General features: G+C 36.7%; 1 protein-coding gene across 1 annotated transcript in view; it reads right to left on the bottom strand.

The window, feature by feature from the left end:
- The window catches only part of LOC134674208 (DGAT1/2-independent enzyme synthesizing storage lipids), a 36,156-nt gene extending 8,831 nt beyond the window's left edge, over positions 1–27,325 (bottom strand). The window contains exons 1-2 of the mRNA XM_063532266.1: positions 27,166–27,325; positions 586–724 (exon numbers count right to left, since the gene is read on the bottom strand). Coding sequence (XP_063388336.1) covers positions 586–724; positions 27,166–27,307 — 281 coding nt within the window. The 5' untranslated portion in view covers positions 27,308–27,325. The remainder of the gene's footprint in view (positions 1–585; positions 725–27,165) is intronic.
- Between the last annotated feature and the right edge of the window lie 309 nt (positions 27,326–27,634).

Here is a 27,634-nt window from a genome sequence, read left to right as displayed (position 1 = left end):
CGTTTTTCCAGAGATAAGACCTAGCTAGATTGATTTTTCGCCCCCTAAAACTCCCATATAGCAAATTTCATCGAAATCGTTAGAGCCGTTTCCGAAATCCCCGAAATATATCTAATACCTTTAAACGAGCAATCCTATTGTTTATTTAAATAAATAAATATTATAGGACATTTTTTTACACAAATTGACTAAGCCCCACGGTAAGCTCAAGAAAGCTTGTGTTGTGGGTACTCAGACAACGATATATATAATATATAAATACTTAAATACATAGAAAACAACCATGACTCAGGAACAAATATCTGTATCATCATACAAATAAATGCCCTTACCAGGATTCGAACCCGGGACCATCGGCTTTATAGGCAGTGTCACTACCCACTAGGCCAGACCGGTCGTCGGTCGGTATTTATAGGTATATATATATTTCGGGGATCTCGGAAACGTCTCTAACAATCTTGATGAAATTCGCTATATGGGGGTTTTCGAGGGGCGCATTTTTTAGTTTTTATATGTTTTCCGAGCAAAGCTCGCTCTCCCAGATATTATATAAAAAAATATACAAGAATTGCACGATAGACGTACCTGTAGAGCCTGTAGAGGTGGAATATGATGGCGCTGACGTATATGAGTACTATGATGACGGCTGGCAGGAGGAATGTCACCACTACTGGCATGAGGAACCAGGTCAGCCACAAGCTGTATTCTGTGTCCACGTATTCCACTGGAAAGAAAAAAAGCTTGGTAAGTTAAATATGTTATTCCACATTGACAGACAAATCTTCTTCTTCTTCAGTCGGTCCCTCAATACCGAGGATCGTGACATGATATCCTTCTGTTGAAGACCAGGTTCCTCCATAGGGTTCTGTTCCCCGCCAAGCGCATAGCCTCGTGCAGTTTTAATTGCATAGGTGCCGTAATTGAGCACACCATCTAGGAGGAGGGCCCTGAGGTCTCGTGCCTTCAACTTTGCCCGTCATTATTACTCTTTCCAAGCTATCCGGAGAGCGACGTGAGAAGATGTGACAGACAAATATGGACCTTATATTTAGCTGTAGCAGGCGTGGCTCACTCCGCAATTTCGTCGCTTTGCAACAGGTAGCTACAAGTACATCCGTCCCACACCAATTTTGGTGGCTAGCCATAAGCCGCGCGTGGCGCTGTCGCCACCTAGCGGTCATATCTGTCCTAATCGTAACAGACGCGTTTTGTTAGAGAGTCAATCTGCTGTAACTACCTAGTACTATTATTTATTCTGTGGCTGTGGTACCTATGATCCAAAATGGTTACCGAGTGGGACCCACGGAGCACCATCAATGGTGCAGGTCAGGGTTTAGGCAGACCGAAAAGGGGATGGCGGGACGATTTGGATGCATTTTATCCGGATTCGCGGGAAAGTACAAACGACAGGGTGAAAAGGAGGGGAGGCTTTTGCCCAGCAGTGGGACACTAAACTAGACTAACTAAAAAAAGCGGCCAAGTGCGAGTCGGACTCGCTCATGAAGGGTTCCGTAACAGCAATTAACATAATAAAATTGCGATTTACGATTATGACTTATTAAAAAAAAACTACTTACTAGATCTCGTTCAAACCAATTTTCGGTGGAAGTTTGCATGGTAATGTACATCATATATATTTTTTTGTTTTATCGTTCCCTTATTTTAGAAATTACAGGGGGGGGGACACACTTTTTACCACTTTGGAAGTGTCTCTCGCGCAAACTATTCAGTATAGAAAAAAATGATATTAGGAACCTCAATATCATTTTTGAAGACCTATCCATAGATACCCCACACGTATGGGTTTGATGAAAAAAAAAAATTCGTTTTTTTTCTATTTTTGTGTGATAATCTTAATGCGGTTCACAGAATACATTTATTTACCAAGTTTCAACAGTATAGTTCTTATAGTTTCGGAGAAAAGTGGCTGTGACATACGGACGGACAGACAGACAGACAGACAGACAGACAGACATGACGAATCTATAAGGGTTCCGTTTTTTTGCCATTTGGCTACGGAACCCTAAAAACCGGGCAAGTACGAGTCGGACTCGCGCACTTAGGGTTCCGTACTATTATACGCAAAGAACCGCCAAAAAATCACGCTTGTTGTCCATACAACAAGCCAACAACAAGCCACCAAGGTGGGATGTGGTGAGTGGGGCGGCTCCCATGAGCCCCACTTATATATTTTTTTTAGTATTTTGTTGTTATAGCGGCAACAGAAAATTTCAACTGTATAGCTATGACCGTTCATGAGTTACAGCCTGGTGACAGACAAACAGACAGACGGACGGACAGCGGAGTCTTAGTAACAGGGTTCCGTTAGATCAGAATACTCTTAACGTATTATAATTCTAACCCATGATGACGCTTTAACGAGTACCCGACGTTGGTCTTAATACAAGTGCAGATTTCAAATACTCAAATGATTTCAATTCAATTGATGATTTCAAAGTCAAATCTTTACCAATCGCTTTACTGATCGACTTGTGGATATCTCCCGCGTGTTTCATAATGGCTCCTCTACATGATGGCCCAGCGCTGAACCAGCTAGATGGCCATGCGATAGTTGAGAGCACGCACTATGGAATGGGCCACGTGTAGATGCGTACGCGTCATCGCTGGCCCGCTAACTTCGATGTGCGGACGAAGCCCGACACTGCGGCCACTCCATCGCCATCCCGCCGCGCCATAAGCCAACCGACACCACTACCCTCTCTACACGCTGGCCCAGCTTAGTGGCCCAATTTGATGGGCCATCGTGTAGAGGAGCCATAAAATACGAATCGCTATTTCGTAATGTAGCGACATGGTGATAGCCGGGTCGCAGGCTATCGTATTACGAAATTCTTATCACGAAGCAAGGTGTGCACGTGGGATGCACTCACAGACGAGAGGGGTAAGAAATTTTGCAAACGAGGGTGTTAATTCACGACAGCCATTTGACATGTCAAACGTTCGTCCGCCTTTTTGTAAATTTTTGACAGGTTAGGCACCGAAGGCACACTGGCACAGACCCATCCGGCAGTCGGCCATGATTGAAAATTGTGTAATAGTACATTATTGTCGAGGCTCGGAAGTAGCTACTTGCAGGCTGAGGATTCGTTTTAAACGGACGACCTTGGGAGTCCGTTTAATTGAATCCGAAGCCAGCAAGTAGCCTTCCAGTCGAGTCATATATAGTGCTTTTCTCAAAAATGGTGCAAGAAATATAAATATTATAGAAATATTTTCACAGAAAAAAGCCCTTGCCGCCTTTTTATTTTTTTAATAAAAAAATAGCACCTACATACCTACCTTCGAGTAGAATCGTTAAACTATGAATGCAAATATAGATGCGAAGAAAAGATAACTTGGAAACTCATTTTTATATTCCCTATGGAGTTATAGCTATTTTTTTATGCCACTAATTCATACGAAAATTACGAAACCAAAGTAGATTATAAGTAAAATACTTGTCAATAATAATAATAATGGTTAGGTTTTTTATAATGTAATCCAGTAACTTTGTCGAATTTTGTAACCTGGCCGCGTAGCCAAGATGCCGATCGCTTACGCTCCGTAGCGATCGAAACGCAACTGTCACTGTCGCACTAATATGGAAGTGTGATAGAGAGACATAATGGTTTTCGTTGTCGAAGCGATAGCGATTGTAACCTCGGCTAGGCCGGCTGGCTCTTTTGCGTCAAATCCGGTAGTTCTGATTTTTTGCAGGCATGTTTATGATGTTGGCCCAATGAATAATCCAAGTTTGTGACCTCGAGCGCCGAACGCAACTTTGTCAAAAATCGAATAAACCGCAATTTTTTTTAGATTTGGGCGATTATAATCCTAAAGTACTAGTTTTTGATAGTAACTTCCTAGGGCGTTTTTAAAGTAGACTAAATTTGCTACAATAAGACACTAGAATTGTCTCTGTACATCTAATATTTTCCGAGATAAAGCCTTTCAAATTTAATAATTTTACATCAGTTCTTAGCTATAATATAAGGGTTATGTAGGTAATTTATATGAAATTCATCACCGCCACGTTCTACAAAATATTATATAAAAAAATGTATGAGTGCCTATTTTGCTAAAAATATTTTTTTTTTGGAAAATAAATATTTTGTAGAACGTGGCGGTGACGAATTTCATATAAATTACCTACCTAACCCTTATATTATACCTAAGAACTGATGTAAAATTATACAATTTTTAAAAGCCTTAATCTCGGAAAATATTAAATGTACAGAGACAATTCTAGTGTCTTATTGTAGCAAATTTAGTCTACTATAAAAACGCCCTAGGAAGTTACTATAAAAAACTAGTCCTTTAGGGTTATAATCGCCCAAATCTAAAAAAAAAATGCGGTTTATTCGATTTTTGACAAAGTTGCGTTCGGCGCTCGAGGTCACAAACTTGGATTATTCATTGGGCCAACATTATAAACATGCCTGCAAAAAATCAGAACTACCGGATTTGACGCAAAAGAGCCAGGTTACAAAATTCGACAAAGTTACTGGATTACATTATAAAAAACCTAACCATTATTATTATTATTGACAAGTATTTTACTTATAATCTACTTTGGTTTCGTAATTTTCGTATGAATTAGTGGCATAAAAAAATAGCTATAACTCCATAGGGAATATAAAAATGAGTTTCCAAGTTATCTTTTCTTCGCATCTATATTTGCATTCATAGTTTAACGATTCTACTCGAAGGTAGGTACGCTGCCGTTTTGCTAGTACTTTTCTTAACACTATACTGCAAAACGTAATTCAAGACCAAAAAAAGTAAGAAATGTTGCCACTTTTTTACTAGCGCGTCTTGTATTTATGTACAAATAAATAAATAAAAGTACTTTTTTAAATAGTAGGAGTAAAATTACGAATGAATAAATTATCTTAGCGTGATTATTTATCAAAAGGAATTTACAATTTTAGAAACAAATTATTGCAATGGCAACATTGTCTCACTTTTTTTGGTCTTGAATTACGTTTTGCAGTATAGTTGCTACCGACTTTCCGCCTCTTTAGCCTCTTATTAAATTAACCGTTATCTAAAATAAACAAAGTATCGTTTATTTGTGTAATTATAATTAATTATATTTAAAAAAGGCGCCGTGAACGCATCACTCGAGTGATGAGTGTCATGTGTTTGTGTGTGTGTGTGTAGTGTGTGTGTGGGGTCACGGTGCATCGTTTATGTGTATACAGCAGACGGGCAATAGACGGGAGATAACATGCCGGATGTACAAAAAATGGGACAAGTTTGTGTAGTGTACGCACTATTTACTCGTCTTGCCTAAGAATCTGAAATAAATAAAATAAATCTAATACCTGTGCCTTTAATCGAGCAATTATTGTTTATTTATTCATTCATATATTTAACGATTTGTTGAAATTTGCTATATGGGAGTTTTCGGGGGCGAAAAATCGATCTAGCTAGGTCTTATCTCTAGGAAAACGCGCATTTTTGAGTTTTTATGTTATCCGCAGTGGCGGATTTGCAGTCTTTGCCGCCCTAGGCCCCAAGCCTTGTAGCCGCCCCTTTCTCAGCATCAGCACCCATCATATTGACTACATTTAGATCAGGCAACGGAAAGATATATTATAGAGGGAAATGCTTGGGACACATTTTTTACTTAGTAACTTTTTTGGACTCGTTAGGAGGTGAACATATCAAAAGTTGGAGGCTTTGGTTTGAAGGTCACATTTTTCGGTTTTTCGCTTATTATCTCGGAGTAATTAACAATGGAGCCGCCATTAACAGGCGTTCCCCTCTGTCGAAAATAGGCGGCCAATGGTCAACCTCATGTCAACCATATGTATGGACTGACGTTTATCTGACATGACGTACCTATACATTTGATGTGCCCCTCCCCCGCAAAAAACGGCAGACTATTTTGTACCGAAAATTTTAGACATGGCGTCTCCGTTGGTTATATCCTCCAAGCTTATTATATCTTAGAAACTATACGTCCTTATTGTGACATGATGTTAGGAACATAGGTTTTATGAAAAAAATTAGCAAATACTTATTCATTTTAAGTGACAGTTTTACCAATAACATTGACTTTCATGTACCTACAAAAACATTAAAAACTATTTTCTTGAATAACTGCTAAACTATTTATCCTAAAATTATAAAAAAAATCTGAGATTCTTACAATGAGCTCTTTGATTTGATATGTAACACGATATAGTTGAAAAACTTTATTTTTAAATTTTCTCATTAACCCCCCAAAATATGGAGACCATATTTAAAATTCATTTTCATCACACTCGCTCAGTAAATGTGGAATTGCACGTAGGCGTAGCGGGAGTTATAGAAATTTCGTTTTCCCTAGGGAGTTATGAAGTTTCTAGTGCCATAATTAACAGTTTTTTGTCTATAAACTTATTTTTTGTATCGCATGTGTGATGAAAAACATTGTGTGTATCTCGGGGCTTAATAATATTGCAAACTCGAGCCTATAAATCGCTCCGGCAAGCCATCGCGATTTAACTTACTCTAGTTTGCAATATTCAACTTACGCCCCATGTTGCACAATGTACTATTATTTACGTTACACGTCCATCTTTGGGTCACATACTTACATAAGTATGTGTGCCAAATTTCAACTTAATTGGTCCGGCAGTTTCGGAGACCTCTCTCTTCCCCTGGCTCAAGGGCTACGGCCGGGGACTTTTGATATGTTCACCTCCTAGATAGTTCAAATAAAAATAGGTACAAAGTCAAAAATTGTGTTGCAAGCATTTCCCTCTATAGGTACTTTTTTGAGAATTTGTTGCCTGGTCTAATTTTGAGTTATTTTTTGTTATCATCAGCGAATTTTTTGTCACAATTTGCCGCCCCTAATATCTTGCCGCCCTAGGCCCGGGCCTACTGTGCCTTATGGGAAATCCGCCACTGGTTATCCGAGCAAAGCTTGATCTCCCAGATATTATAGATTAAGCCAAGTACCCTAAAACATGTACTGATTCGTTTTTTTAAGAAATAAACAGTTCACATTACAAAAAAAAATATTGTCCAGGGATATTGTTTTATAAGATGTAGTGATTATTAGCAATCGGTCAAAATTACCTCGCTTTCTAAGTTACCTCCAAAGAGAATAGATAGTATAGAGGGGTCCTGTCATAGTAAATTTTGTAGTCACTGTAAAATTACTGCCATCTATCGACACACTACTAAAACTCAAAATAAAACGTATAAAAGTTATCAAAAAAATGTGTGGATAAAAGACTTTATTATTTTTATATCATTTTGACCAATGTTCATTCCCTGATATCTATGTGTTAAAATTGTTAAATATGAAACGGTGTCGTCAACGCCATCTAGCCGAGCATAGGCCAAAGGTGTGTGCGCCATCTATCCGCGAATGACTTTTTCTTGATTTTTTTCTTAGATTTTGTTCATCTTATACGAAGTTATATAAGTCTTTGGTTACCTCAAAGCACTTTAAATAAAACATTAAAAACCCTTGCGAGCAACATCGGCTATTGCACCCTACGCCTACAAGCACCCTGTATAAGTACGATACAAAGGTTGTTTCCGATCACAACATCCTGCTGGAGATAGCGCGTGATTTCAGCACTATAATTAGCGATGTGATGAAATCATTGCAAATTAATACTTAACTAATGATCTATGTATCGTGTCGTGTATCATAATTATATAATATCTATATCTGGGAGACCAAGCTTTGCTCGGAAAATATATAAATACCTACTCAAAATTGCACGCTTTCCCAGACCTATAGTCCGTTTTTTAGCATTAGAAAGAACTTCGCAGAAGTAAGCTTGTGGTTCCAAATCCGGCACTTTTAGGCACTGGTCCCACCGCGAGTTAGTAAGCTATGAGCTATCGGCTATAAACACGAACAAAAGATAAGCACTCCCGTGTAAATAAAAGAGACACGGCGATATTTATAGTTACTCGCCCAGCGGTGAGCTATAAATATCGCCGTGTCTCTTTTATTTACACGGGAGTGCTTATCTTTTGTTCGTGTTTATAGCCGATAGCTCATAGCTTACTAGCTCGCGGTGGGACCAGTGCCTTAGCGGTAATAATTTGAAGTAAATTATATGTATTGATTGACCATGCTACATTAGATAATTCAATAATTTATTAACAAATAACGAGCCTGATAAAAACTGCACGCTTGCTTCTGTGGAGTTCTTTCTAATGCTAAAAAAACGAACTAGCTAGATCGATTTTTCGGCCCTGAAACCCCCCATATACCAAACAAATTTCATCGAAATCGTTAGAGCCGTTTCTGAGATCCCCGAATAAATAAATAAATATACAAAAATTGCTCGTTTAAAAGCATTAGATTAGATTAGCGACCCGCCTCGGCTTGGCACGGGTTACAAAAAACTTTTAACATAAGTACAAACTTTTATACTAGAGATGCACCGGATATCCGGTTACTACCCGGTATCCGGCCATTATTTTACTATCCGGCCGGATACCGGATAGTAACCTACTAACCGGCCGGATACCGGATAGTAACCTACTAAACCGGCCGGATACCGCTTGCTTGATTTCGGAGTAAACATATTGGATTTAAGAAACAGACACGGTCATAATCGTACTTGTTTATTATTTTAAAACAATTTAATCATTCCACTGACTTGCAAGCGCACTCATTTCGTACCTAGAAATGAGTCCGCGCGAACGATTACTAGGAAACAGGTCAAACCTGCAGAATGCGCACCTGAAAAACCGAAATGTAGGTATAGTTCCGCTGGCCTAATATTCGGCGGCCGGATACCGGATATCCTGCCGATGTTTAGGCCGAATATCCGGTATCCGGCCAAACAACTATACGGATAGTTGTGCATCTCTATTTTATACAGCTAAACCTTCCTCAAGAATCACTCTATTGATAGGTGAAAACCACATGAAAGTCGTTACATAATTACATAATTTTCCACTGACAAGATAAAATCAGTAACAATTTAACCGCACGATGTAACAAGCCATTATACTGTAAATAAATCGATTAATTTGTAATTAATGAGTGATATGAATATGAATTATGATAGGTACGTCATTTAAATACGTCTAGACGTTACAAGTAATTTCTGACCTATTGTTATTTCTATTAATTATTGTTCGCATTTAAATAGTGATATTTCGTCAATGGCAATCAAGATGTAAGATGTCTAGTTCGACATAAAATAGTAGAAAGTAAATAAAATGGAAATAAAAAAAAATCCATACTAAATTGTTTTAAATTTCATATTAAAGGAAAATATGGAAAAAGTTACGCCCCCGGCAGGACTTGGACCCACAACCTCCGGAAAGGATTGAAAAAATTTGCGAGGTTCTGGCAGGGTTCAGTACCTCAGTTGGTTAGGAGCAAAGCACGAATTGCGGAGGTTGCGGGTTCAAGTCCTGCCGGAAGCGTAACTATCCATTTTACAAGCTTTTATTTAGTTTCACCTGACCGTTGTCTGTCTGTCTGTGTGTAATCAAATCTTGCAAGTTAAATTTGATCCACTTCCCGGTTTCCGATTGAGCTGAAATTTTGCATGCATGTACTTATAAATAGGGTAGGGTTGGGAGGCCTATACCCTATAAAAAAGGGGTTCTCATACATTCTTTTAATCTTTTTATTTTGTAAATTATATTTTTGTGTTTTTGTGTGTGTGAGAAATTAAAGGCTTTTTTATTTATTTATTTTATACTTATAAATAGGATGACAATGCAATATCATGTACCATCTGATGATGGAGACAGAAGGTGGCCATAGGAACTCTGTGATGAAACAACGCAACCTAATTGTGTAAGGGGTTTTTAGAATTGCCTCGATGAGTATTAGTTGTCTGTCTTAAGAAAAGTACAGTCGGCGAAAAAAGCTTGTACCAAAAATGAAATTTTTGCCGAAAACTTATTTTATTTTCTTTTAATATAAAATTGGAATCTTACTCGCAGACGTTTGTGAGCATTTAGTAACTGGAGACGTCATGGCTGTCATTTTTCGTACAAAACACTGCCGATTTTGCGGGAGAGGTCAAATGTGTTGCTATTTCTACATGATTTGTACGTAACGTAGGGGAAGTCCGGGCATAGTGAACACCTTAAGGTTTGACTTGACATAACAGAAAAATTTAACAATGAAGAAATGAAAGAAGTGTCAATAATAAGTCTTTATTTAATAAACTTTTAATTTAAAACAACACTAGCCTCCAATGTGTAATAATTGCTGCAATTTTGAACAAAATTTAAAAGAAGATATTTTATTCGCTTTGCCCAGGGTGCCGGGCAAAGTGAAACAGGCCTCCGGGCAAAGCAAATATCACTCATAAAATCTTAGTGAACTTAATAACTAAGTGAAAATTAATCAACATAAGATCATTTCAATAACATTAATTAGAAAAAGCTGTTACAAGTAACTTTTGATATATTTTCACTAATTGCATAAGCATAAGTCTTCACGGCATCTCTGAAGACATTTTAACACAGCTAATCCACGTTTTGATAGCCATTTCCATGACGAATGTTAGCCAGGAGCCATGATCGATTTTTTTTTGATATTTATAAACCATCTGTAACAAAATATTATCATAAAAAAATACCTAATAAATTCAAAGTGAACACGCTATCCGCTTTGCCCGATACACTTTGCCCATTCAGTCAGTTAAAGAAATTAAGAATATAAAAAAAAATAACCGTGGGGTTGTTTTAAAAGAAATGCGTTGTAAAAGGAAGATACTTTAATAAGCAATAGAAGCAAGTTGAATTAAAATTCGAGATAATTACTATGACAAAATAACATAGTTACAATATACTTACCTTTCAAAATCGAACATTTTGCACTAAAAACACATTTTGACTCGTCACCGATGACGCTCGCAGCGACCGCTCCTTGTGACGCTTGCCGCTCATAGAGCGAAGGATCCTGAACATCATATAGGCGCGTGGTCCGACAAAGTCGAATAGTTTAGGGTTGGGAGCCCGAATTCGCTTTGCCTGGGGTGTTCGCTTTATCCGACCTTCCCCTACAAATAGCCATGTCAACGGGATCCTATCTCATCGCATAATAATTGATTGTATAAATTTCTTTTCGCATATTTTTTCTCCAGCTGAAACAGAAAGTATTTTCGAAAATATTATGCGTAGGTTGTGTAGAATAGGGTAGGTTAGGTTAGGTTTGTGTTATAATTTTTCAGAAATATTAATATTTCCAGCACAATAACAATTATGCGAAATGAGTTTTATGCGTAACATTACATTAGGACAAACAATTGTTATGCGACCCAATATGGACCCCATGTCAACCCATACAAAAGTTTGCACAATTGTGCAAGTTTTTCGGCAGAGTGGTAAGCTCTCAAAGGCGACTCCAGTTAAAGGCTCTGAGTTTGAAAATAACGGGATCTCATGCCTATAAAACTTGTATTGCGGCCGAAGTCCGTTAACAACCCGCTGAAGGTCGCCTTAATGTAGTCCGTCACTAAATATAGGCTACACTATGTGACATGGGCATGGCAATAAAAAGATGGTCCATTTACAGAGAAACCAGTCGCGGTTAAGTCACATGAACCTAGGCGCTGCCAACTATCGAAGCTCACATTTTAATACATTCATTCATCATTCATTCATTCCTTTTTTTCATTTTAAAACGACATCATGATTTAGATAACATTAAGACATGAACAATTGAACATTGAAGTAACAACATACTTATATTATATACCTAATATACCTATGTTTGTGACTTGTTTTTGTTGCAAGAAATTATAATACAAATAAATTAAAGCGAGTACATATGAATCTCCCACTCAATTTCTTTTTTCAGCTACTTCAACAGAATCATGTTGGGTTGAAAAGATTACGTTTGTCTGTTACGTTTTAATCAGAAATCCATGAATTTTCGCCAGTTTTACACATTTACAACTCCTAAAAGGAGTCTAGCCTTTGATGTCATAAATACATCTTTTGAAGGCTTAACTCAATGCGCGGGTCCAATAAGTAGGAGACTGCAAATTTTTTTGACAGTGTTACGTAAGGCTCACTGTGAATGAGGGCTTCGTGTTATAAAGTGAAAGAATGCAGATCAGCAACCAGTGTTGCCAACTTGGCATAAATGATGCTTTGGCACCAAAATTTTCGATTTAGCATCTGGCATATTTTTTAGCATAATTTAGTCTAAGCCAAGTTTGCACCAACTTGGCAGCAACAATATGCGCCATCGCCTTATGTGGTTCATATTTTCATATGAATTTTGACTTTTGTGGACGGATGGACGTCAACGGACTATATAAAGTTGGTCAAGCAGTAGTAGTAAGTATCTTGTCAGTAGAAAAAGGCGGTAAATTTGAAAAAAATATGTGTTTTAAGTGTCTAATTTCAAGTGATATTTTAGCATTTTTTAGCATAGGTGTTTCAAAAATATTTGGCATAATTTTGGCATAATCTAGACATTAGTCTAGCATTTTTTCAAATCCGAGTTGGCAACCCTAACGTCTGCACGGGCATGGGCGCAAAAAGAGCAAGCGTGCAAATTGCACGAGTGATCCATCTCGTTATAATTTAGTTTATGTCGTTAAGCCGGGTTGACACCTATCATTATCATTACTTTGTATTACATATTAAAATAAGAAAGAATAATAGCGATGAGCAGAGAAAGAATATGTACCTATATTTTGTCTGAAAATCGTCCCAAGTAGGTATATAGAGATATTAGAGATAATTATTGGCGATCTTATGTACCTTATCGCTAAAGCGACCTTAAAGAGTCATTATTTTATTTGACCGAGCGAAAGCGAAGGTCTCCGTTACTCGTGAAATTTGGTGAACAGATTGGATAATTACTTAAACAGAATTTTATGTCGAATTCGTTTTAGAATCTTTCTAAATGACTAAGCCATAGAGTGAATTCTACAGCTCACGGAGCCAGTAGGTATTTGTTTTAGATTTAATTTCACTTATTACGAGAATTTATTTATGGTAAAAGTACTTTAACTGTCATTCGCGATCATGATCACGATTTCTCAATGAATCCGTCGTGACATAGGTTATTCGTTAGTTATTATAACCTACTCGGTTATGATTATGTAACGAAGATAATTGTCGTTCAACACGTTTAAAATTAAAAACACAACTGTCATAAAGTACATCATCTTTACACGATACCAAACGATACTAAAATTAGTCAAGTAGAATGAATAATATAATCATTCAGAAATAGCCGAAATATGTATTTAAATTTCCTTTTCGTTATTTGTGAAGTCATACGTTTAAAAATAGCCACAACCGAATACAGAACCTCCTCCTTCTATGAAATGGAAGTCGGTTAAAAATGAAGGTAACTTCGAAAACGGGGTAATTTTAAAAATTAGAAATTTCTACAAAACTGCTTAACGTAACATTCCATTTCCAACGACAGCTGCACTACTGTCAATTGTACTATGGAAATTGACAATGACAGCGACGCGTTCAGTACCGGTAGTGCAGCTGCGGTTAGAAATGGAATGTTACCATAAGTCTTATCAAAGTATGAAGTGCTTCTTTTCATCTCAAAATTATTCCGCTTTTGACGTTACCCTAATGGACCTTACGCATCGAAATATGTATCAGTATTGCCACAGACGGTCAATTGCCAGAATCTTATAATTTTCATAATTTATTTATAATGTGTCATGCAATTTTGTAAGCCTAAAAACTTATTCGCCTTTAAATAATCATCATGAAAACTGCAGCAAACGAAATTAACTTCAAAAAAGAAATACCACAGTAAATTGCCCGCAAAAAAATCGAAAGTGCAAAACTTACGTCCCACCAAACAACTAACCAGCAAAACCAATATAATTTGACCTCCAATTTCCTTTAATTCGAACGGTTCTTGAGGTCCCAGATGGAATGGACGGAGATGTAGTAGGTAATTGGAATATGTAGAGTCCAGACATGTTTTTCAAGAATCCCGGTTATTATAAATTTGAAAAATTACTCCTGTTCACGTAATGATCGCAGTGGAGCGAAGAAATTAACATTTTGTGTGCTTAGGGGGTTTATTCTGAGGGAATACAGAGGAATAGACTGACAGCGGGATGTTCTTTTAGTAATTTCTTTTTACTCGTCGACTTCAATGGTTGAATTAAAGACTTCGTAAACCAAACTATAATGGCATTGGCATACCTTTCACTATGGGCTCCGGACTCAACTAAAATGACACACTTTAGTGAACTATAATGAATTTGATTGATGACTAAACTGCAAAACGTAATTCAAGACCAAAAAAACCGGGCAAGTGCGAGTCGGACTCGCGCACGAAGGGTTCCGTACCATAATGCAAAAAAAAAAACAAAAAAAAGCAAAAAAAACGGTCACCCATCCAAGTACTGACCACTCCCGACGTTGCTTAACTTTGGTCAAAAATCACGTTTGTTGTATGGGAGCCCCATTTAAATCTTTATTTTATTCTGTTTTTAGTACTTATTTGTTGTTATAGCGGCAACAGAAATACATCATCTGTGAAAATTTCAACTGTCTAGCTATCACGGTTCGTGAGATACAGCCTGGTGACAGACAGACGGACGGACGGACGGACGGACGGACAGCGAAGTCTTAGTAATAGAGTCCCGTTTTACCCTTTGGGTACGGAACCCTAAAAAGTAAGAAATTTTGCCACTTTATTACTCGCGCGTCTTGTATTTATGTAAAAATAAGTAAATAAATGTACTTTTTCAAATCGTAGGAGTAAAGTTACTAATAAATAAATTACCTTAGCGTGATTATTTATCAAAAGGAATTTACTATTTTACAAACAAATTTTTGCAGTGGCAACATTGTCTTACTTTTTTTGCTCTTGAATTACGTTTTGCAGTATAGATAGGACCAAACCAATTAAATGGATAGAATAGAAGACATCAACGAGCATTTTTCAGTACATACCTACTTACCTAATTTTGTTTAATTATTTAGGTTTTATAGTCAGGTATCTTTTTTTCTAATCAGTTTTGGGTTATAAAATTACTATATCTCTTTTTTTTAATATTTTGATAAAATATTAATAATAGGTACAACCTACTTAATTCGATTAGCTGCTGGATGAGATTAGCTCAGGACCGGGACAAGTGGCGTACTAGAAGAGAGGCCTATGCTCAGCAGTGGGCGATAAAGGGCTGATATGATGATGATGATGATGACTTAATTCGATTTGCCGATTTCGTTAAAAAAATGTGACGTCACACCCTGGGGGTTGCCAAATGTGACCATGCGTAACAAAGAAGGGAAGGGGGGGTTAAAAACCTATAAATTCGTGTGATGTAATTAATGGATGACCCCTTATAGTTATCGATTGTAATTTATAACGATTTCCGAAATCTTACGTTTACTCATATTCCGTGCAATTGGCACTGTTTCCAGTTGTATAAACCCTCATATTACTATTATCAAAGAGAATAAAGTGCTCTATGCACTTTATTGTCAAAGTAAATTATGTAATAATTAATAATAATTAAGCCTTTATTTTCATCCTTAATCTACCTTAACTAGTACATAATGAATATAAATTTGTAAATTGTAATATATTAATGGTAATTAAGGCCCCTGACGGGTGAAGGCCTCCTCCAACAGTTTCCAAGTTGACCTTGAATGGGCTTTCTGTATCCAGTTGTCTCCGGCAGTTTTTTTAATATCTTTGACCCAGCGATCTCTAGGGCGTCCTTGGCCTCTCTTAGCCCTTGGGCCCGGCCATGTAGTAGTAAGTTGTGTCCACCTTTCATCTGTCATTCTTGCCACATGACCAGCCCACTTCCACTTCAGGCGTTTCATATGTTCTAGAGCATCAATGGCGTTGGTTTTTTTACGTATATCTTGGGATCGTTGTCTGTCCTTCAGCCTAATGTTCAGGATACTCCTCTCCATTGCACGCTGGGCCTTCTGTATTTTGTCCTTTGTATAGAAGTTGTATATCCAAGTTTGACATCCGTACGACATGCAGGGGAGCAGGCATCCGTCCATGACTTTCTTTTTTAGTTTTAGTGGTAGCTTCGATTTTAATATTTCTTTCAGGCTCCAGAACTTATTCCATGTCATGCTGATTCTCCTGTCGACTTCGTCATTATTTCGGTTGGTATTAAATGAAATACGTTTTCCTAAATATATGTAATTGTCGACATATTCTAACTTTCGTGTGTTGTCTACCAGTATAGGTTTTTGGAGGGTATTGGTCATTACTTTTGTTTTTGATGAGTTTAGTTCCAATCCTATCCTTTTGCTTGCTGAGCATAGTTCTGATATCATTTCTTGCAATTGTCTTGATGATTCTGCGAAAAGTACTATGTCATCAGCGAACCGAAGGTTACTTAGGTTTTTCCCCTTTACGTTGATACCTTTGTGTTTCCAGCTCAGGTCTTTCATTATATGTTGTAGGACTGAGATGAAGATTGTAGGCGATAGCGGGTCTCCCTGTTTCACACCTCTACAAATTTTTATCACTGGTCCTAGTCTGTCCAATTTCACCCTGCTTATACTTTTGCTATATATGTCTTTCAGGATTTTTATATAAGTTTCCGGGATGTTTTGGGTCTCTAGTGCTTGCCATAGGCTTTCGTGGGACAAAGAATCAAAAGCTTTTGCATAGTCAATAAATGCTAGGTATAGGGGTTGTCGATATTCTTGATGCTTTTCGATTATTTGTTCCAGCGTATGGATGTGATCGATTGTGCAAAAACCTTTCCGGAATCCTGCCTGCTCTACGGGTTGGTGTTTTTCTATTTCTGGCTCTATTCTTTTATTTAAACAGGCTGCGAATAATTTGTATATCGTAGGAAGCAGACTTATGGGGCGGTAATTGTTCATATCCGTCGGGTCTCCTTTCTTGTACAGTAAGGTAATTCTTGACTCTGCCCATTTATCTGGTACTTTTTGTTCTTTGAGTATTTTATTGAATAGCGTTGTAAGTGGACCTGCCAGTAAATGTTTACCTAGTTTGAGAGCTTCGTTTGGTATGCTGTCATGTCCGGGGCTTTTTTCTTGTTTAAGTCTGTCTATCTGTCTTATTATTTCTGTCTCTTCGAAATCTCTGACGGATACTGCCTTAGGTGATGTAGAAGCTATTTTATTTTGTTGGGTTTCTATTTCGTTGATGTTGCAGTCTTGGTAGTTATAGAGGTCCTTATAAAAGTCTGAAGCTGTTTTTACTATATCTGACCTTGTTTGCGCACCTTTGTCTGGATGTGTTGATTTCAATTTTTGAATCCAAGGTTTACTAGTGTTAAGTTGTTTAAACGCCCGTTTTTGACTTCCTGATTTTAATAAGCTTGATTCTATTACTTTCATTCTATAGTTTTCGTAGTCTCTTTTTAATCTCTTGTTTATGGTTTTATATAAGTTTGAAAGTTCTTGTTTCTCTTCTTTGTTTTTTGGATGTTTTCGTTGCAATTCGATTCGCCTTTTTATCATACAGTTTGTTTCTTCTGATATTATCTTCTTTTTTTCATGTGTAGAGGTTGTGTTATTTATGCCTTGTGTTATGGCTGACTCTATTTTACAGTAGTATGACTCTACATCTTCATTTTCGCAGCGACTAATTTTTTGTAATTCACTTTTTAATGAGTTTATGAATGTTTTTACTGTTTCTTTCCCTTGGAGTAGGACTCGACGGTTGCTGAACTTTGCTCTAGATTTCTTTTGTTTCCCTAAGTTGAGCGTGCTACGTATTAACTTATGGTCGCTTGAAAATATATTATTTTTAATAGTTTCTATGTTTGAAAATTTTGTCGGGTTGCTACTGAGGATAAAATCTATTTGGTTCTTGTATTCTCCACTTGGACTGGACCATGTCCACAGTTGTTTCTGTTTTTTTTCTAAATAATGTATTTATAATGGTAAGTTTGTTTCTTAGGGCGTATTCCAGTAGATATTTGCCTCTTTGATTTCTTTCTCCGTAACCGTATGGTCCCATTATTATGTTTTCGCCCTCGTTCCTTTGTCCAATTTTCGCGTTTAAGTCTCCCATTATAATTAATATCCCATTAGCGAGGTTTTGAGCGGATTCCAATTGCTTGTAAAATAATTGTATTTCATCTTCCGAAGCTTCACTAGTGGGTGCATATACTTGTATTAAGGATATTTTTGTTGTTTCAAATATAAGGTTTAGTATACATACTCTTTCAGACAGTCCTATGTAGTTTACGATGTTTGATTTATATTTCTTTTTTATCAGGAAGCCAACACCGTGGCGACCCTTTGTTTGTCCTGTATAGCAGAAAATATCCTCCTCAAGTTCCTCGATGTTGCTTCCAAGCTTTCTAACTTCCGCTAATCCAATGATATCATACTTTATTTTACTTAATGAATGTTGAAGTAGTATCATTCTTTGAGGTGATGATAGTGACCTCACATTATACGTACATATATACAGTCGTTGGTGTTTTTGTGTTGGAGGGTTATAGTCTTTATCTCCCGCGGTGACAAGCCGTTCTGGGAGACACCGAGAGGGGCATGTTGATTGCTACATGTTCTGGTTTTGGCTGGCGGATTGTGTTTTGGCAGAGGTACTCTCCGGGTAGGTAAATGTAGGAGCTTTTATGATATATTTATCCATGCTATTTGTTTTGTACATTTTGTTCGGTTGGTTTCTATTTTGGTTGCCCAAATCCAGTGAGTTTGTTGCTGCATCCGGAGATTGTGATAAGTTTCTCTTTTTATTATAAGCTTTTTCCTGAGGTGAACGTGGTTTTTGTTGTTGAAGTATGATGAGCTTGTCGTATTTTACAATTGCTTTCCGACCTTGTTCCCTTTCTTTTTCCGCTTGTATTTGAAGTTCTTTGCGTTTGTTAAGTACCTCCAGGGGGTAGTCTTCTTTTGTGTAATAAGGGGTATTTTCAAATTTTTTCTTGTTTTGCTGTATGTTTATTTTTAACCCCATGGTGAGCAGTGTAACAACAACGGGTCTAACTTTCTCTCCTTTTTTTCCAAGTCTTCTGACGTGTTCTATGCAGTTTTCGGTACAACGAATTTGTAAAATGTTCCTTATAATATCTAGAATTTTTTTCTCTAAATTGTGATAGTTATTTTCAGTTTCTTCCACTCCAAAAAATATCAGGTTTTTACGTCTTTTATATCTTTCCATATATTAAGTAAATTATGTAGCCACTGTAAATTTACTGACATCTATCGACAGAAGATAAAGCTGTTGGAACGCCATTTGACTTTGATCCTTATTCTTTCACTGATATGCGTTAATTTATTAATTATTAATATTAACGCCATCTAATCGACTATAGGCCAAAGGTGCAATCTTTTCGAGCGATGGCGCCATAACCTACTCTCGAGTAGATGGCGTTAATAATATCTAACAAGTTAGGTAACACATATCAGTGAAAGAGTAATGATCAAAGTCAAATGGGGTTCTATAGTGTCATTCTATGGAACTTGCTAACTATGTAAATAAAGCGCCATATTGAAACTGTCAAAAATGATGAATTTAATTTACTAGTGATGTTTGTTTACATAATTAGCAAGTTCTATAGAATGACACTTTAACAGTTTTAATCGTCTGTCGAAAGATGGCAGTAAATGTACTGTAGCTATACATAATTTACCATGACAATAACTCTCTATTTCAAATTCACTTTGCTATTCTGAAATGGCGAGACACCAGAATAAGACTTGAGTGAAACTATAGCGTGTGAAGAAAAGGTCAATATACATCGGCGGGTGATGATAAAGTCAAGGTCAAAGACGCTAAGCGAATTGTATGCAATTATACTAAACGTGTAATTTTCTAACCCATTTAAGCTGGGGGCCGATTTTTGAATTTCGATTGCTCGATTTCGCCACTCGAAAATCGGTGGAAAACGGCGAAATGCTAATTTTTAAAATACGAGCGAACCAAATTTGGAATCTATTGGTATTAACCACTCGATTTCAGTTCTATTAGTAGAATTTAAATGCCTAGTAGTGGAGATATTATTTAACGAAATACACGAAATCGAGTGGTCGAATTTCAAAAATCGGCTCCCTGGGTACACACTGTTTGGACTATGGTGTAGTTTTTGCCAATTTTGAGACGTCCGTTCATGTTTTAAATTAGCAAAATCCTAACCAACTAAGTTATTTATCTTGTAAACACGCAAGAACAAAAATCAGTGTAAGTATTAAAAGCTTCTAAAAGTGGATAATTTTAACCTCTAGCTACCAAGGGGAGTCATTTCGTTTCATTGTTTTTCTTTTGGTTGGTAGATGAGAAATTACCTTTATAATTACTTATTTACTAAAATCGATTTTCTTATTGTCTGAACCAACACTAGAAGTTTAAGCGCTTGCTTGCTTAAAATCGCTCAGAAAAGAATAAAATAAAATCCACCGAGGGAAAACTAAGTCATGCTTCTGTACTACTCTCGAGAGCAAAGAAATAGGAAATATCTATACTAAGCGTCCATAGGCTACGGTGACTGCTTACCATCATGCCGTATGCTTGTTTGCCACCGATGTAGTATAAAAAAATGTAACCTATTCTTGAGCCGAAGGTCAGTTTATTATGGTCCGCCTATCTCGAAAAATGGGTGTGTTGCGAACCACTTGTCTGGAACCATCGTGGAACTGCCAATTTGTTCTCATTACATCCTAACGATTTGAATATATTCGCTTCGAAAATGGAACACATTAAATTGTAAAGCAATCGACGTACAATTTTACAAAAAAACTTAGTAATAAAACAATTTCAGAGAAATTTTGAACATATAATCATTTGCACAATTATTGAGTTATCGCCGATGTACTACTTATATTATTTTGCTAAATCGCTCATTTTGTTAAAACATTTTCAACCGACTTTTGAATGAAGAGGTTGTTTTACAAAAACCCGGGTTCTTTATTCAGACAAAAACTAGGTATAAGTTTACAGCTGTTGGATACCAAGACAGTTATACTGTTAATACATAGTCAGTATCATACAATTCATAAACATGTATACACTTTTCGAACTATCTCTAGAAACTAAAATTTTTCGGTTAAAATTTTCAGAAGTTTTGTTTGTTTTATTGTAACGTGAGGAACCCTTTTATGTGCTCAAGCTATGTAGCTTAACCACATAAAGGGTTAGGGTTGCGCCGTCGCAGTTTTTTTTCTCGTTTTGTGTAAAGCTATATGCCGAAGGCCAAAAAGAAATAAAAAGTGTACAAGTACGAGTTATTAATGGTAATATATGAATGAAATCAGCATGCTGTTTTCATACTTGAGCAAGTTGAGCATTAAATGCCGATAAAAGTGTCCTTCAACTTGTCACTATTGTCAGAGATAAGAGATTCAATAAACAATTTCTCTAATCTTTTTTTTTGAGGCACTGATATAAATTCAGTTAGTGTTATATTTTTACTATGTGATTTCTTTTATATAGGTACAATTTGTCGCAAATTGTGTATGTGTAGTCTGTGCATTTGCTTTTCATCCAAAAGAGGCGACTGAAGCTTTGTGTCTCCAAGTCTCCATACGAAAGTATTTCTCTTTTAAACCTTATTCATGGTTACAGGGGGAGGCACAGATTTTGTTTTTTTTTAGATGCGCATAACTATGCCATACGCTTAGGAATTTGGCAATTTAAACTACCCAGTACTCTCATCCTATTCAGGGTCCATGTGATACCATAAGAAATATGTAAATACTGGGTACCTAATGATTCTCCGAAAAACTTTTAGCAGATCATCGATTCGCCGACAACGATTCGCCGAACATCGTTTCGCAGAGTCATTTATTTGTCAGTGTAACTTTTGGTCGACTAACGTTACGTAGACTCTTGGTTCACATACCGTTCAGTTCGCTTCTGTGTAAATTAGCAGTAACTATTATTGGACGATTTCCATTTAGCAGAGTAATCGTTTCATTTAAGCAACGTTTAGTCGAATAACGTTTCACACTTTATATATAAGTCGTTATTTTCGAAACAAAAACTTTTTGCAGAAATAAAGAAAACCCATATAAAGGATGAAATATAATATTATCCTATTTTAAGTAAATTATGGTTTATAAAAAATATTATATTTGTATGGTTTAGCTTTATAATATTTTAAACTTTCGCGTTTTGAACACACATTAACTCACATTATAGACGAGTCTAACGTGAATGTAATGTGAGTTAATATGTGGTTTAGCTTTGTTTTGCCGGAAATGTTTCTATAGATTTTTGTTTCTAAGAAAAAAAATTCAAGTAATTTCAAATGGCAAAATCTTTACACACTTCAAGTAATTTTAGTTCGGATTAGTTATGGTTTACCAAAAAATTTAAACATTGGTTTAGTTTCAAGGACAATTTGTTCATGTACTTAATTTCATTTCACAGATTCATGGACCTGTAGAAAAGTTACTTCTTATAAATACGGTTTTAACCAAAATTTAAGATACAGAATAGTCATTTAGTCGAATTTTATTTATTGAGTCGTTATTCGTCAATTAACGCAATCTGCTTTTCTGGAAAGAATTATTTTTTTAGGGGTCGCAGTTCTAACCTAACCTAATCAACTTTTCTGGAAAAAGTTCGTTTTTTTGAGGGTCGTAGATCTAACCTAACCCAATTTTCTGGCAACAGTTCGTTTTCTTGGGGGTCGCAGTTCTAACCTAACCTAACCCACTTTTCCAGCAACGGTTCGTTTTCTTAAGGGTGCAGCTCTAAACTAACCTAAACTGCTTTTTTAGCAATTTCAATGAATACTACGAGTATGTGAAAGTTAATTTAGTAAAGTAATAAATTAGAGAGAAGTTTTTCTAGTCAATATTAATGCCAAATGAACATTCGACCTATTGTGTTTCGACCAATGGTTTCTCGGTTAATTATGACAGTTACTAAATGATTATGACGACTACTATGCGTAATGAGATTCGGCCAATCGTTACTTTGCCAAAGAACCCGTCGGCGAATCGTTGTCGGCGAAACAAAAATCGGCGTAATTTTTTTCGGAATATCAATAGGGCACCGTAAATACTACCTACATGGAAGCAAAACTAAATGAATACTAAATGAATAATAGTACTTTATACATTTATTGTATACCTAAAGTGTCATTCTATGGAACTTGCTAACTATGTAAACAAAAGTCAATATTTAAATCATCATTCAGAGACAATTTCAATATGGCGGTTTGTTTACTTAATTAGCAAGTTCCATAGAATGACACTTTAAACAAAATACGATTTACCAAAGTGTGTCAGTCTTTTTCTGTGAATTTCTATCGGCATATGTTTAGGTAGGGGAGACCGAGGAGAGTTGTGACAGAGGAGAGTTGTGACATCGTCGATTTTTTGGAATCTATTAACTAGAAACTAGGTCGCAATAGCGTGCGTTTGGTAGTTCAAGTTACGAGCTAACAAACGCACACTGTTGCGACCTAGTTTCTAGTCAATAACTTCCAAAAAATCGACGATGTCACAACTCTCCTCTGTCACAACTCACCTCGGTCTCCCCTACAACGCGATATTGGGCAGTAGGCTGTTTTCGCAGATAACAGCAAAGTGTGATATTCAATGTTTTCACAGGGTTCAAAGGTATGTACCTAACGATAATGACTGGAAACAATAGTTTTAGAGTTCCGTTAGCCAAAGTCAGGCGTGGCTCACTCCGCGATTTCGTCGCTTTGCTACAGGTAGCTAAAAGTACATCCGTTCCACCCCCATTTTGGGGAAAGCCATAAGCCGCGCGTGGCGCTGTCGCCACCTAGCGGCCATATCTGTGCTGATTGTAACAGACGCGTTTTGTTAGAGAGTGAGTCTTCTGTACCTAGTACTATTAGGTATTTGTTCTGTGCCAAAGTTAAATGGCACAGTCGCCATCATATATATCGGAGCGGCCAAGGTGTTCATAATATTTCACAAGCACTCTACGCCTTGATAATAAAATTTGGCTGTTTCAAACATATTGGCTGGTCCATTTTCTATGGGAGGGTATTTTTTTTGCGATTTCGGGTTTGGTTCCATAGTAAAAGTTGCTCAGTATAATCACAAAACCTCCCTGGTAACGGGAATGCAGTTATTTTTTAGCCACCGTGTTTAAAACGCAATTAATAAACGGTGTTATTACTTTATTAGTATGGAAATTGTATACAAAGTGTACCCTTTTACTGTTTGCCCTGAACTATTTAATAACCCCCTAGTCGTTCTAAAAAAGGCTAGTGTCCAGTATAAGTCTGGTGATGACACGAAATGCCTATAACCGTTCGATCATAATCATTTTATTAATGTTAATAAAATTTCATCTGTATCTCATATATAATAGGGCGTATTTTCGTATAGCACTTTCCAAGCAGCTGTTTAAGGCTAGACACCTGCCCTATGATTCTTATTCAGTTTGTCTCATTAACCAGTATAAGTGGAAGCTTGGAAAAAGCGTAGTTGTAATTTATATTGAGGTCAAATTATAATGGGCACTGGTTTAGATGTATCGGGAATGAGTGGATGTGCAAGTGTCGCTAAATACAGCTAAGAGGGTTGCAAAATGGAGGCATGGCACTAATAGTATGCTAATAGGTACCTACAGGGTGGCTAAAAAATAACTGCATTTCCGTTGCCAGGGAGGTTTTGGGATTATACTGAGCAACTTTTACTATGAGACCAACCCCGATAACGCAAAAAAAATTGTCTGTTTCCTCCTGGCTTCTGGCAACAGGAATGCAGTTATTTTTTAGCCACCGTGTATATATGTATATATATTATTTTGTTAGAGTAAAAATTTGTTGCACCCACATTTGTATTGTGCTAATAACTGCTATAAGGTTGTCCAGAATTACTCTAGTAGTTTTTGAGTTTATCGCGAACATACAGACAGACGCGACGCCGGACCGTGTTTTAAAAAGGTGTAGTGATGAGAAAATTTGATAAAAAATCACGCACTCATCAACACACAAGAACACTAACGTAATGCCCGGCTCGCGCTTGACGTTTTATTTTATCGGCCGTCCGCTATCGGTCAGCGATTGAACTCCGATACTTTTCTATCTGTTTTTATTGAAGAAATTAAACATTCGACCAATTTTCGAAATAGGTAAATATTTTTTTTTATTCTTACGCAATGATAAGTAATAGTTGCAACGAATAAATCTAGGGGCAATGCAATTTTACAAGCTTTTATTTAGTTTCACCTGACCGTTGTCTGTCTGTCTGTCTGTCTGTCTGTGTGTAATCAAATCTTGCAAGTTAAATTTGATCCACTTGCCGGTTTCCGATTGAACTGAAATTTTGCATGGATGTATAAATCGGATGACAATGCAATATTATGGTACCATCGAGCTTTATAGCCTCTAAGCTGTTCTAGCTCAATAGCCCCTTGATCAAGCCTGCTCATAATTTAATGACTAAAAAAGAATGCCCTCAACTACATGATTACACAATTTTATTTAAATTGGAACTTTACTTAAGTTACTGTCCATCAAACGAATATCCTCCGATAGTTCAGCTTAAAAACATTAAAAAAACCGGGACGTGCCCCTAGCTAGCCGCCTGTTCCAAGTTGAATTTAAGAACTTCGCTTAGCTTCGCTTGCTCGTTCGAAAAGAACTTCGCTTAGCTTCGCTCGCTCGTTCGATACGTCGATCGGTATCTTGTACATCTGCCGGCCTAGCCAAGGTTACAATCGCTATCGCTTCGACAACGAAACACTTTGTGTCTCTCTATAGTCAAACCGTAAAAAGTCTGCAGCGATTTTGATAGCCCACGCAGTGCAAGTGTCATTTTAAACGTCAAACTTGTATGAAATCATGACACTTACACTGCGTGGGCTATCAAATCCGCTGCAGTCTTTTACTGGTGCGACTATACGTGTTTTAACATCCTACTCCGAATATAAAAGAGTGGTTAGACTTATGTTTAATATAATTTTCACCTCAGTATCACGAAGTTTACTGTTGCTAAATTACATTGTAAAATTGTGAGCAAAGTTCTATTTTGCTGCGAGCGTGATTTTAAACGTCAAACTTCTAATATGAAATTATGACGTATACTTACACTGCGTGGGCTATCAAATCCGCTGCAGACTTTTATTGGTGTGACTATATCATCCATATTATCTTCCATATTAGTACGACAGTAACAGTTGCGTTTCGATCGCTACGGAGCGTAAGCGATTGGCATTTTGGCTACGCGGCCTGTTAGCTGCAAATCCGTTTACCGCTGATATAAGCACAAATAATTACATAACCTTTAGTTATTTGTGCGTCAACTCGAATCTTCTGTTGATCACATATTTAATCAACAAACTGTCACTAATAACTTTTTAATAATAATCGGATCACGTGTTTTCGACATGCTACTGACTCAGCCGCGGTCTTGCACTAGTAACATACATTTGTAATTATACGTATCAAAAATATATTAATCTTACGATTGTTTAATCACATCCGGATAGAAATATAAATATTTATTACTAACTATAATAGCCATAATATGTGTTAAAAAATACGTAGGTATATGATACATACACGCCTGTGGGTCTTGAGTTAGGATTTTTTGTGTTACAGAAACAAGTAGGATGATAAACTAAAATAACATGCATTCGTACAGAGAAAATGGTATCCAACTTATTTACTTATATTATTTATTCTATTTTCTTATTTTAAATAAAATTTAAAATGATCGCGATTTTTTTAAGAATAAAATTGGCTGTATAATTTAATTTCTATGACTCTCGATGATAGTTTTCTATTTTTTTTATTTGGACATTAGGGTTCAAAATGCAGAAAAAATGGCTGTGAACCTAATTTCAAATCCTTAGTTTGAAGTAAACGAAAAAGTCTATGATATTTTCCCGCCCTATTTTTTTTTTCGACCATTTGGCTGCGTTCCAAATTTGCAAATGTCCGAATTGTGTTTCGTACAAGTCCAGTGACCGGCGTTGTGGTTTTGGATATAAATGGGCAAATGGCACGGAATTTGAAACGGGTCGGTTGCTGTGGTTTTGGGAAACCGCTCAGTTTGTAATCTTAAGTAATATCAAATTACTCTTAATTTAAAATCGATAGGTAGCCAAATAATTGATCAATATAAATTGACTTATCGCTCTATTTGTGAACGAGCCGTTGAGGCCAACTTGCAGAATAAAATTGGAATTAAGATTACTACATTCGATTAAACATGTAAGTTATAAAAAACGAATCCGGTACCTAATTTAACTCAATCCCAGTGAAAAATCCCCTCACAACACTTACACCGTAAAATAATATATAAAATAATACTTACAATAAAATATTCCCATATAAAAGCCGGCTATAGCTATAGCTATTTTCACAAAATCATTTGTCGCGTCCAAATCGAACTTTTTTAATAAGTCACTCATGATGTACGTTTTCACTTGCCGCGCTCCGCACTGACTGTCCACCATTGCTCACCAATAAAAAACCTTTTTATTTTTTTAAATAACACTGACCAAGTGCACTGATAACCCGCCGACCGGAGTAGATACAGCCAAAATGCATATAAGTCACAAGTCACGTTACGTTTGAAACGTATGGTTGTCGCCAAGGTTCGGTCGAGAATGATTATGACGAGACGTCAGTCGTGCTGACCAAAGGGAATTACATATTATCATTCTTAAATTACATGTGAAGTTTGCTTACCTATCTTAACGCTTTTAAAGTAAAGGATTAGGGACTATTGACATAGTTCTATCGTACGTTCAATCTAGCAAATAAAAAAGTATGTACTTTTA

Source organism: Cydia fagiglandana, chromosome 19 (assembly GCF_963556715.1).
Source record: "Cydia fagiglandana chromosome 19, ilCydFagi1.1, whole genome shotgun sequence".
In the NCBI taxonomy this organism is placed as follows: Eukaryota; Metazoa; Arthropoda; class Insecta; order Lepidoptera; family Tortricidae; genus Cydia; species Cydia fagiglandana.
This window is presented reverse-complemented; position numbering and strand designations above follow the sequence as displayed.